The following is a 13,767-nucleotide window of genomic DNA, read 5'->3' as shown; positions in this document are numbered from 1 at the left end:
ATGGTAACACTGATATGTCTGTATGATGCGTCGGGTCAGTACTATATGGTAACACTGAGGTGTCGGTATGATGCCTCGGGTCAGTACTATATGGTAACACTGAGGTGTCGGTATGATGTCTTGGGTCAGTACTATATGGTAACACTGAGGTGTCGGTATGATACCTCGGGTCAGTACTATATGGTAACACTGACGTGTCGGTATGATGCCTCGCGTCAGTACTATATGATAACACTGATATGTCGGTATGATGTCTCGGGTCAGTACTATATGGTAACACTGACGTGTCGGTACGATGTCTTGGGTCAGTAGTATATGGTAACACTGAGGTGTCGGTATGATACCTCGGGTCAGTACTATATGGTAACACGGACGCGTCGGTATGATGCCTCGGGTCAGTACTATATGGTAACACTGATATGTCGGTATGATGTCTCAGGTCAGTACTATATGGCAACACTGACGTGTCGGTATGATGCCTCGGGTCAGTACTATATGGTAACACTGATATATCTGTATGATGCCTCGGGTCAGTACTATATGGTAACACTGAGGTGTCAGTATGATGTCTTGGGTCAGTACTATATTGTAACACTGAGGTGTCGGTATGATACCTCGGGTCAGTACTATATGGTAACACTGACGTGTCGGTATGATACCTCGGGTCAGTACTATATGGTAACACTGACGTGTCGGTATGATGCCTCGGGTGAGTACTATATGGTAACACTGATATGTCTGTATGATGCGTCGGGTCAGTACTATATGGTAACACTGAGGTGTCGGTATGATGCCTCGGGTCAGTACTGTATGGTAACACTGAGGTGTCGGTATAATGTCTTGGGTCAGTACTATATGGTAACACTGAGGTGTCGGTATGATACCTCGGGTCAGTACTATATGGTAACACTGACGTGTCGGTATGATGCCTCGCGTCAGTACTATATGATAACACTGATATGTCGGTATGATGTCTCGGGTCAGTACTATATGGTAACACTGACGTGTCGGTATGATGCCTCGGGTGAGTACTATATGGTAACACTGATATGTCTGTATGATGCCTCGGGTCAGTACTATATGGTAACACTGACGTGTCGGTATGATGCCTCGGGTCAGTACTATATGGTAACACTGAGGTGTCGGTACGATGTCTTGGGTCAGTAGTATATGGTAACACTGAGGTGTCGGTATGATACCTCGGGTCAGTACTATATGGTAACACTGACATGTCGGTATGATGCCTCGGGTCAGTACTATATGGTAACACTGATATGTCGGTATGATGTCTCGGGTCAGTACTATATGGCAACACTGACGTGTCGGTATGATGCCTCGGGTCAGTACTATATGGTAACACTGATATATCTGTATGATGCCTCGGGTCAGTACTATATGGTAACACTGAGGTGTCAGTATGATGTCTTGGGTCAGTACTATATTGTAACACTGAGGTGTCGGTATGATACCTCGGGTTAGTACTATATTGTAACACTGACATGTCGGTATGATTGATTTCTGTACTTCTGCTACTCTTCTGGTTTGTGACCTTGGCCTGGATATTCTGACTCTGCTACTTCCTAACGATTCTGTACCTCTGCCGCCCTCCTGGTTTTTGACTCTGACCTTGGCCTGAAATTGACTCTGCTATTGCCTGCCGTTTTTGTACTTCACTCTGACGACCGTCCTGCTCTGGCCGCTGCTCATATTCAGACAGCTACCTCCTGGGCTCTGTTGTAAATCCAGATCACTGTATAGGGGTAAAGGGTATCAGTGTTTCTCGGGCTGTTGCCTGGCTGCAGCCCAGAACCGCAGATGGACGTTACAATGCCTCGGGTCAGTACTATATGGTAACACTGAGGTGTCGGTATGATGTCTCGGGTCAGTACTATATGGTAAAACTGAGGTGTCGGTATGATGCCTCGGGTGAGTACTATATGGTAACACTGATATGTCTGTATGATGCCTCGGGTCAGTACTATATGGTAACATTGACGTGTCGGTATGATACCTCGGGTCAGTACTATATGGTAAAACTGAGGTGTCGGTATGATGCCTCGGGTGAGTACTGTATGGTAACACTGATATGTCTGTATGATGCCTCGGGTCAGTACTATATGGTAACACTGACGTGTCGGTATGATGCCTCGGGTCAGTACTATATGGTAACACTGATATGTCTGTATGATGCCTCGGGTCAGTACTATATGGTAACACTGAGGTGTCGGTATGATACCTCGGGTCAGTACTATATGGTAACACTGACGTGTCGGTATGATACCTCGGGTCAGTACTATATGGTAACACTGACGTGTCGGTATGATGCCTCGGGTCAGTACTATATGGTAACACTGATATGTCTGTATGATGCCTCGGGTCAGTACTATATGGTAACACTGAGGTGTCGGTATGATACCTCGGGTCAGTACTATATGGTAACACTGACGTGTCGGTATGATGTCTCGGGTCAGTACTATATGGTAACACTGAGGTGTCGGTATGATGTCTCGGGTCAGTACTATATGGTAACACTGAAGTGTCGGTATGATACCTCGGGTCAGTACTATATGGTAACACTGACGTGTCAGTATGATACCTCGGGTCAGTACTATATGGTAACACTGACGTGTCGGTATGATACCTCGGGTCAGTACTACATGGTAACACTGATGTGTCGGTATGATGCCTCGGGTCAGTACTATATGGTAACACTGATATGTCGGTATGATGTCTCGGGTCAGTACTATATGGTAACACTGATATGTCGGTATGATGTCTCGGGTCAGTACTATATGGTAACACTGAGGTGTCGGTATGATGTCTCGGGTCAGTACTATATGGAAAAACTGAGGTGTCGGTATGATACCTCGGGTCAGTACTATATGGTAACATTGACGTGTCGGTATGAAACCTCGGGTCAGTACTATATGGTAACACTGACGTGTCGGTATGATGCCTCGGGTCAGTACTATATGGTAACACTGATATGTCTGTATGATGCCTCGGGTCAGTACTATATGGTAACACTGAGGTGTCGGTATGATACCTCGGGTCAGTACTATATGGTAACACTGAGGTGTCGGTATGATACCTCGGGTCAGTACTATATGGTAACACTGACGTGTCGGTATGATGCCTCGGGTCAGTACTATATGGTAACACTGATATGTCTGTATGATGCCTTGGGTCAGTACTATATGGTAACACTGAGGTGTCGGTGTGATACCTCGGGTCAGTACTATATGGTAACACTGACGTGTCGGTATGATGCCTCGGGTCAGTACTATATGGTAACACTGATATGTCTGTATGATGCCTCGGGTCAGTACTATATGGTAACACTGAGGTGTTGGTATGATGTCTCGGGTCAGTACTAAATGGTAACACTGAGGTGTCGGTACGATACCTCGGGTCAGTACTATATGGTAACACTGAGGTGTCAGTATGATGTCTCGGGTCAGTACTATATGGTAACACACTGAAGTGTCGGTATGATACCTCGGGTCAGTACTATATGGTAACACTGACGTGTCAGTATGATGCCTCGGGTCAGTACTATATGGTAACACTGACGTGTCGGTATGATACCTCGGTTCAGTACTATATGGTAACACTGACGTGTCGGTATGATGCCTCGGGTCAGTACTATATGGTAACACTGATATGTCGGTATGATGTCTCGGGTCAGTACTATATGGTAACACAGAGGTGTCGGTATGATGCCTCGGGTCAGTACTATATGGTAACACTGATATGTCTGTATGATGCCTCGGGTCAGTACTATATGGTAACACTGAGGTGTTGGTATGATGTCTCGGGTCAGTACTAAATGGTAACACTGAGGTGTCGGTACGATACCTCGGGTCAGTACTATATGGTAACACTGAGGTGTCAGTATGATGTCTCGGGTCAGTACTATATGGTAACACTGAAGTGTCGGTATGATACCTCGGGTCAGTACTATATGGTAACACTGACGTGTCAGTATGATGCCTCGGGTCAGTACTATATGGTAACACTGACGTGTCGGTATGATACCTCGGGACAGTACTATATGGTAACACTGACGTGTCGGTATGATGCCTCGGGTCAGTACTATATGGTAACACTGATATATCTGTATGATGCCTCGGGTCAGTACTATATGGTAACACTGAGGTGTCAGTATGATGTGTTGGGTCAGTACTATATGGTATCACTGAGGTGTCGGTATGATACCTCGGGTCAGTACTATATGGTAACACTGACGTGTCGGTATGATGCCTCGGGTCAGTACTATATGGTAACACTGATATGTCGGTATGATGTCTCGGGTCAGTACTATATGGTAACACTGAGGTGTCGGTATGATGTCTCGGGTCAGTACTATATGGTAAAACAGGTGTCAGTATGATACCTCAGGTCAGTACTATATGGTAACATTGACGTGTCGGTATGAAACCTCGGGTCAGTACTATATGGTAACACTGACGTGTCGGTATGATGCCTCGGGTCCGTACTATATGGTAACACTGATATGTCTGTATGATGCCTCGGGTCAGTACTATATGGTAACACTGAGGTGTCGGTATGATACCTCGGGTCAGTACTATATGGTAACACTGACGTGTCGGTATGATGCCTCGGGTCAGTACTATATGGTAACACTGATATGTCTGTATGATGCCTCGGGTCAGTACTATATGGTAACACTGAGGTGTCGGTACGATACCTCGGGTCAGTACTATATGGTAACACTGAGGTGTCAGTATGATGCCTCGGGTCAGTACTATATGGTAACACTAACGTGTCGGTATGATGCCTCGGGTCAGTACTATATGGTAACACTGATTTGTCGGTATGATGTCTCGGGTCATTTTCACTTTCCATAGATCAGTGTTCAGCGTGTGTCTGGGGGAGGAGCAGCTGGGTGGTCTGCTCTCTGCAGTGAGGCTGCTGGAGGGGGAGGATTTGTTACTGTGTGAGGAGGGCTTCTTCATGTGGACAGGGATGGCCTTTAGCTATGGAGGGTGGGGGTTGTTGCTATAGAGGGCGTTTGGAGTAGAGTAGGAGGTTACGACTAGTTCTCATTTCAATGCCATAACACACCTTGGACGTTCTGTTCAGAATATCTAGAAAACCGTGCAAACTAGTGACAGAAAGTAAATTACTTATTGTCATAATTCTGCAGCCGAGATATGTACTGAGATTATGTGAAAAGCCCGGACAACCCCTTTAATTTTCTCCCCAGTCCTGTAATTTCAGTTTTGCGGCCAGCCAAATATATAATACTATTAACCAGAAGTTTAACCCCATGACTGCAGGTTAAGAGCATTTTTGGACTTAGCATGTTCTCTTTAATGGGAAAATCTAGTCAAAGTGTGGTTTTGATATGTCACAAATCACGTTAGAAAATCACTTCCCATTTCTAGATTACTAGAATTAGGCCACGTTCATAGTTCAGTATTTGGTCAGTATTTTACCAAATCCAAGAGTGGAACAATCAGAGGACGAATATAATAGAAACAAGTGCACCACTCCTTCATGTTTTGCCCCCTCCTGGTTTTGGCTTACAAGTAGAGTTTAGCGAATATGTTCAGATTCAGTCGCCGAATAAGAATTTGTCATATTTGTGCCATATTTCTACCCAAATTTATGTTTGATGATTGGTTCCGAACACATTCGTTAATTTCTACTCCAATTAAGCGCAATCGAATTTTGAAAAATTCGCTCAAAGCCTACCTACAAATACTGATGTAAAATACTTACCAACTACTGAACGTGTTAATGCGGCCTTAAAGGGAATCTGTCAGCAGATTTTTGCTGACTTATCTGTGAGCAGCCTGATATAGGCAAAGAGAAGCTAATTCCAACAAGGTACCAGTTATTTTACTTGCTGTAGCCATTCTAATACAATCAGCTTTTAGATTTAGCAGTACAGTAGATAGCCAAGAAAGCTAACCCCGCCCACACCAAGCTCTGTATATACCATGTCCATAGACAGTGAGCTGCTTATCACAGGAGGGGGTGTTTCCGGACCAGGAGGCCGTGCAGCTGTGTCACAGTAATGATAAGTACTAGTGCTAAAAATATGATAACAGGTAAACAAATGTACTGAGCTTGATAAGAGCGGCATCACTGAAATCTATGTTGTAATCTCTGCCTCATGTTGTCTTAAGGTTACATAGTAAAAACCTGCTGACAGATTCCCTTTAAATAGAGATTTAGCTGCTTAAAACACAACTAAACTGAAACCATTATTTTACAAACTTTAGAATTTTTGGAGGCAGTAGCCAGGGACTCAGATCCTGCAGTGATAGACGTGTCCCCTTGCTTAAGCAAGTACATGTCCGGGCCCATCTGAAGGTTGCTAGAGAGCATTGGATTATCCAGAAGAGTATTGGGAGAATGTCATATGGTCTGATGAAATGAAAGTAGAAACAAAACTCGTCGTGTTTGGAGGAGACAGAATGAGACCCACTTCCTGCTACACTGCTCCAAATACTCAGCAGTGAGGGACACTCACTTCAGGAGACTCTCACATCTCTTCCCGGATTTCATCACCATGAAGGAGGAAGAGAAAACATTTATCCTGCTGGGGGACGAAGAGAGAGCAGTGGAGATAGCAGAGCAATATGTGAGCGAATGTCATAGACTGCGAGAAAGAGACCTATGATATGCCATGGACTTCCATGGCCCCCACCCTGGATCTGCCCCATCCCCCATCCACCTTCCCTATGCCATGGACTTCTATAGCCCCCACCCTGCATCTGCCCCCATCCCCCCCATCCACCTTCCCTATGCCATGGACTTCTATAGCCCCATCCTGGATCTGCCCCCATCCACCTTCCCTATGCCATGGACTTCTATAGCCCCATCCACCTTTCCTACAGCCCCTACCCAACATCCCTACAGTCCCTATCCCTATTTCCTTTCGTACACTTGCTTTGGCAAAACTAATGTGTATTTAGTCCTGCCAATAAAGCTTCTTTGAATTTGAATGCTGAGTTGCATCCAAAGAACACCATACCTACTGTGAAGCATGGGGGTAGCAACATCATGCTTTGGGGCTGTTTCTCTGCAAAGGGACCAGGATGACTTATCTGTGTACATGAAAGAATGAATGGGGCCATGTATTGTGAGATTTTGAGTGCAAACCTCCTTCCATCAGCAAGGGTATTGAAGATGAAACATGGATGGGTCTTTCAGCATGATAATGACCCAAGCACACCACCAGGACAATAAAGTAGTGGCTTCATAAGAAGCAAATGAAGGTCCTATCGTGGACTAGCTAGACTCCAGATCTCAACCCCATAGAAAACCTTTGGAGGGATTTGAAAGTCCGTGTTGCCCAGCGACAGGCCCAAAACATCACTGCTCTAGAGGCGATCTGCATGAAGAAATGGGCCAACATACCACCGACAGTGTCTGCCAACCTTGTGAAGACTTACAGAAAATGTTTGACCTCTGTCATTGCCAACAAAGGATATATAACAAAGTATTGAGATGAACTTTTGTTAATGACCAAATGCTTATTTTCCACCATAATTTGCTAAATAAAGCTTGCCAAATCAGACAAGGTGATTTTCTGGATTTGTTTTCTCATTTTGACCCTCATAATTGTGGTCTACCTATGATGTCAATTACAGGCCGCTCTCAAATTTTTAAGTGGGAGAACTTGCACAATTGGTTGCTGACTAAATACTTTTTTTCCCCACTGTAGCTCATGAATTTTGTGCTAAATTAATCATGGTCTTTATTTTTGTCCTATAACTTTTTTGCACATGTTGAGAGTAAAAAGTCTCATGTTCTGCTAAAATGTTGAAATATTTGAAAAAACCCCAACGGTACGTAAAATCACATCAAGATGTGACTGGAGACTTTTTAATGAGTCAAAATTAATGAATCAGGTAAAACATCTGGAAAACCCTTATAAAACAGGCTTCAATAAAGGTGCTAACCAAAAGAAGCATTTGGAACATATAAAAAAGGGTAAAAGCACCAAAAATAGACCAAAAAAGATACAAATGCAGTAAGTAATTGGGCTCATAGATTTGAAAGATTACAGCAACAACTAAAGGGAGATATGGAGTGCATGCACAGTCACAAGTAGTAGATACAGGTGCTTCTTACAAAATTAGAATATCATAAAAAAGTTAAATAATTTCAGTTCAATAAAAAAAGTGAAACTCATATATTATATAGAGTCATTACAGAGTGATCTATTTCAGGTGTTTATTTCTGTTAATGTTGATGATTATGGCTTACAGCCAATGAAAACCCAAAAGTCATCATCTCAGTAAATTAGAATTAACAAAAAACAACTGCAAAGGCTTCCTAAGCGTTTAAAAAGGTCACTTAGTCTGTTTAAACACTTGAAATAGATCACTCAGTTTGTAATGACTCAATGTAAAATACGAGTTTCACTTTTTGTATTGAAGAACTGAAATGAATTAACTCTTTGATGATATTATAATTTTGGGAGCAGCACTTGTACATATATTGTTCATCAGTGAGATTGTTGCCCACAGTAGGAAAATAATAGCATGCACCGGACAGGGAGCACACAGTGCATGCGAAAGATTTCATTTTCGGTTGGTATACAGTTTCTGACCTTGAAGAGTGCATATGAAATGTATTCTAAAAGGATAGGCATGATGTATACAAGGGGAAGTGGAGATTGGAATAGCAGAGGGACAGCAGTGGGAGGAAAGTGCACAAAATAATAAATATGGAATTGTCTTCTGAAGTAATCTAGGGTAATGATCACGACACTGGTAGTGGACAGATATCTGATCCTACATTATAAAACAGTAACAAGTGTATACCGTTTCAATGTATCTTTCAGAAGTGTCTTGTGGCTCTTCTACTCTGTGCTGGAGTCTTCATCGCTCTGAGTGATGCAAGCTGCTATTCTGCACAACCTCAAGCGGGTAATGAAGGTGAGACACTCAAGGGTAAGTAAATATTTCACCAACAGTCCATAATGTGATTCTTAGTAATGTATGAACATCTAAATTGGTTTCTCTACAATATGTTTATAGACATTTGTCCAATATTCATGAATCTTCAAGTATAGATCATTAAGTCAGTTCTAGCATACAATGATGAAAAAGCATCTAATAAAAATGACATTTTATAACTTGTATGTCTGTTACCATATAAATATATGATATAAAACATCGGACAGAACATATCTTATGGTGTCCATATATCGCACCTGTATTATACTTGAAAATAGAGAACTAGGTAGCCAAGGCAGTTTATGCTATGTGGGAGGATGTTAAGCGCCTGAATATGAACCCTGTTTCAACCTGTATTACTATCATTGTATAGTGGGTGACAGATAGATACAATAAAGAAAAAGACAGCATCACAAAATTCAAAGAATTACTGTGATTTATGGACACCAAGTCATAATGGCGACATTTCATTCTGACTAGCCTTTTTTGAAGCAAAGATAGTGTACACAGAGCAATCTTTTACAATAGTAACGTGACACTGATCAATAATCCACTATGACAATAAAGCATATGTTTTCATATTTGCAATGAAAAATATCATATACATAAAGTGATGGCATGTGATTCTGGGACATACTCATAATCTATGCAAGAAAGTTCTTAATATCTAACATTTATATATAGGGTGGGCCATTTATATGGATACACCTAAATAAAATGGGAATGGTTGGTGATATCAACTGCCTGTTTGTGGCACATTAGTATATGGAAGGGGGAAACTTTTCAAGATGGGTGGTGACCATGGCGGCCCTTTTGAAGTCGGCCATTTTGGATCCAACTTTATTTTTTCCAAAGGGAAGAAGGTCATGTGATACATCAAACTTATTGAGAATTTCACAAGATAAACAATGGTGTGCTTGGTTTTAATGTAACTTTATTCTTTCATGAGTTATTTACAAGTTCACGACCACTTATAAAATGTGATCAAAGTGCTGCCTATAGTGTTGGATTGTCAATGCAACCCTCTTCTCCCACTCTTGACACAATCCAACACAATGGGCAGCGCTTTGAACACATTTTATAAGTGATCATAAACAACTCATGAAAGAATAAAGTTATATTAAAACCAAGCACACCATTGTTTTTCTTGTGAAATTCTCAATAAGTTTGATGTGTCACATGACCCTCTTTCCATTGAAAAAAATAAAGTTGGATCTAAAATGGCTGACTTCAAAATGGCCACCATGGTCAACACCCATCTTGAAAAGCTTCCCCCTCCCATATACTAATGTGCCACAAGCAGGAAGTTGATATCACCAACCATTCCCATTTTATTTAGGTGTATCCATATAAATGGCCCCTGTACATTATAGACAGTGTAGTATAAATGTATTAATTGTTTATCAGGTGCAAGTAAACAAAAAAACACTAAAAAGTTATAGATTACCATTCAGTTGATCCAACCAACCATAGAGAGAAATAGCCAAAGTAAGGGCATACAGATCTCTACCGTGCATGTTACATCTACCAATCCACTAGCTGCTGCACACCTGCAACGCAATTAAAGTGGTGCGTGCCTTAGTAGAAATGGGGGCTGTATACAGCAAAGAAGACCTTGTGTGTGTACTGGGCTCTTGGGAAATAGCAGTTGCCATCTTTATACAAGGCATGCCCTCAGACGACGCTTGTTATACCATGTCAGTTTCCCGAAGCATGATATAATAAGCACCAGCACAGATACCCTCCAACATCCTGAAGATAGGAAACTGTTTTAGCTGCAACGTTTGTGCCTACTATGCATTAATGTGCATGGATTTAGAATAGCATGTTATAAAAAATCCTGAATATGTACTGTAGCTTGTAGGTGTCCCAGTGCCTTTGTCCATGCACATAAAATAGATTTTGAAAATAGTGTGTAATGCGAGTCACTATAGTAAATATATATACTACTTACTGTATGTAAAGGGAGGTCAAACAATCCGAGGTCAGGTCCAGGAAATGTCGCAGTACAAATAGGGAAGTCTGAGATGAAGTACAATACACGAAACGAGGTCAGGAATGCTAGAGAGACAAAACAGTTCACAGGGGGCAGGCACAAGCAAAGTCAGGTCACAAGCAAAGGGTCTGAGTCCGGGAAGACAATTAAGTCAAGCAGGGTCAGGCACAGAGCGCAAAGTGAGCAATGTTCCACAGGCAACAGCAAGTGTGCAATTGACACTGGGGGGAGGGACTAGCATGCTTAAGCACAAGCCCGATTAGGCCTGTTTCACTCTTCAGTTTTTTGTGTCAGTCAAAATCCGCCAAAAAGGCGGAAAGCGGATCCGTTCCTAACTGATGTGAACGGATGACATTGGATCCGTTTTTTTTGACGGATCCACCGAATGAAGAATTTTAAAGGAACCGCTGCCCGGGAAGGAGAGAGAGAGAGAATTTTTTTCGTCCGTCAGAAAGGATTTCAGGGCTAAATTCCCAGCTGACTTCCTTTCTCTGGGCATGCGCACTATAAAATGCGGATCCTGCAGCAAAAAAAAAAACGTTGCGGGGTCCATCCAGGCATGTCAGCAGACGAAAAAATTTGGCGGATCCGCAAAAAACGGATCCAACGGATGGCCATCCGTCAAGATCCGCCGGTAATGCAACTCAATGGGGAAAAAAACGGATCCGCCAAAAAAAATGGCGGATCCGTTTTTTTCAAAAACCGGCAGATTTTGACGGATGGTCAAAAACGGAAGTGTGAAACAGGCCTTAAGGAAAATGAACACAGGTGATTGCAGCACAGAACCAGCACAGACTGACAGCCCCGACACAAAGTAACAAAAAGACAGAAACAGAGTGGAGATCGTGACATAGTGTAAATTCAATTGCCAGTATACTTTTTTCTTGTATTAAGAATTACTTCTTTTTCACTGAACAACACACAATGATGGTGTGCTGAACACTTGTGGGCATAGAAATGTGTGGATGCCAGATGAACCTATCAGCCATGACTGTATACTATCTATGTCTGAAATAGGAGACTAGAAAATTATAAGATCCTGTGGCTATAGCATCTTTTCAGACGTGTAAGCATCTCAATTCAAAAATGGCACAATTTTAAGTGCACTGGTGTGGGATGCCTGTGACAGAGATACCCCACTTTCAAATATCTAGCCTGTAATTTTTATCTTTTTCCAGCAAACTGGTGTCAATAACTAGGCTAATTCAGATAGTCAGAAATAGGAGCGCCAGCCGTGCGTTATTTAAAAATGCAGCTCCAGCCAGGTACCTCATGAGAGGAAGCGGTGACAGTTCTGGGTTGTATCCTGGTCACAACGGAGTGCAAGGAAGGGAGAGGGTGAATTAAAATCTTCTTTTCATTAGTGCATGATCCACAACGTGTTTCAACAGAAATATCTGTCTTCCTCAGGTGGCAGTACTGTGTTCTCTGGATTGCTTTTTAAGCAAATAATCAGGATTAAGATCCCCAAAAAAATTATTCCTGGCCTCTGATACCTGGGGCTAGAAATGTCTAGAAATATCTGTTATAGGCAGCAGCAGAAGGCAGTACTAGAATGGACCCTCTTGCTATGTGCAATGATGTCTGCCACATACACTGCCTGCCTAGCACTGATATCTATATACACCTTGATTAGTCCTCAGAAGGACTGTTGGTTGAGATGGATTTGTGTATTACAGATGGTATACCCACACTAACTAATACACTGTGTTCCAAATTATTATGCAAAAAATATTTCCTCATATTTTCTCTAAATTACCTATATGAATTGCAGTCATTGTTATTTTCCAGTCATCTAATATTCTAGTATAATTGCAATGTTTTTGAACAAACTGCCTATGAAAACAGTATATTTTTAAAAAAAGTAAACAATCAAAATGCATGTTCCAAATTATTATGCACAGCAGAGTTTTCAAAATTTTTATTTTTATTTTGAACAAAAAAATGGTCACTTGTGAAATTATTAGCATTATCAGCTTATTACAAAATGAAATCAAACAGTTTTCAAGTCAAAACTTTATTCTAGGTGATGTTACATTTGCACATAGGACCCCTTGTTCGAAAGAAGCTTCTGAACTCTCTCGTCCATTGAATTTGTCAGTTTTTGGATGGTTTGTGCTTCAATTGTTTTGCCTGTGGACAGAATACCCTCCCAGAGCTGTTGCTTAGATGTGAACTGCCTCCCGCCATCATAGACACTCCTTTTGATGATGCTCCAGAGGTTCTCAATGGGGTTGAAGTCAGGGAGAGATGGTGGCCACACATTAAGTTTGTCCTCTTTTATGCCCATAGCACCCAGAGATGCAGATGTGTTATTTGCAGCATGAGACGGTGCATTATCATGAATGAAAGTGATCTTGCTGCGGAAAGCACGGTTCTTCCTTTTGAACCATGGCAGGAAGTGCTGTTTTAGAAACTCCACATAGATTATGGAGTTCATCTTTACCCCTTCAGGGATCTTAAAGGGGCCGACAATCTCTCTCCCCATGATTCCAGCCCAAAACATTACTCCACCTCCTCCTTGTTGGCGCCTTAGCCGTGTTTTCATGGGGTGTCCATCAACCAGCCATCCTCCACTCCATCCATCTGGACCGTCGAGCGTTGCATGGCACTCATCGGTGAACAAAACAGTTTGGAAGTCAGTCTTCATGTATCGTTTGGCCCACTGGAGCCGTTTCTGCTTGTGTGCAGTGGATAGAGGTGGTCGACAGGATAGCTCACACACAGCTGCAAACCTCTGAAGGACCCTGCATCTTGTTGTTCGGGGGACGTTGGAGGTCCCAGCAGCTTCAAAAACTTGTCTGCTGCTATGACAAGGCATTTTTGCAG

General features: G+C 42.3%; 1 protein-coding gene across 1 annotated transcript in view; it reads left to right on the top strand.

The window, feature by feature from the left end:
• Positions 1-13,767, top strand: part of LOC141098283 (beta-microseminoprotein-like) — a 58,983-nt gene that overhangs the window by 33,512 nt on the left and 11,704 nt on the right. The window contains exon 2 of the mRNA XM_073585943.1: positions 8,794-8,936. Within this exon, the coding sequence (XP_073442044.1) occupies positions 8,794-8,936 (143 nt within the window). The remainder of the gene's footprint in view (positions 1-8,793; positions 8,937-13,767) is intronic.

The sequence above is a fragment of the Dendrobates tinctorius genome, unplaced genomic scaffold (assembly GCF_039654945.1).
Source record: "Dendrobates tinctorius isolate UK_male_01 unplaced genomic scaffold, ASM3965494v1 ptg000089l, whole genome shotgun sequence".
In the NCBI taxonomy this organism is placed as follows: Eukaryota; Metazoa; Chordata; class Amphibia; order Anura; family Dendrobatidae; genus Dendrobates; species Dendrobates tinctorius.
Note: the sequence above shows the minus strand (reverse complement) of the source record. Positions and strands in the feature narration are given on the sequence as shown.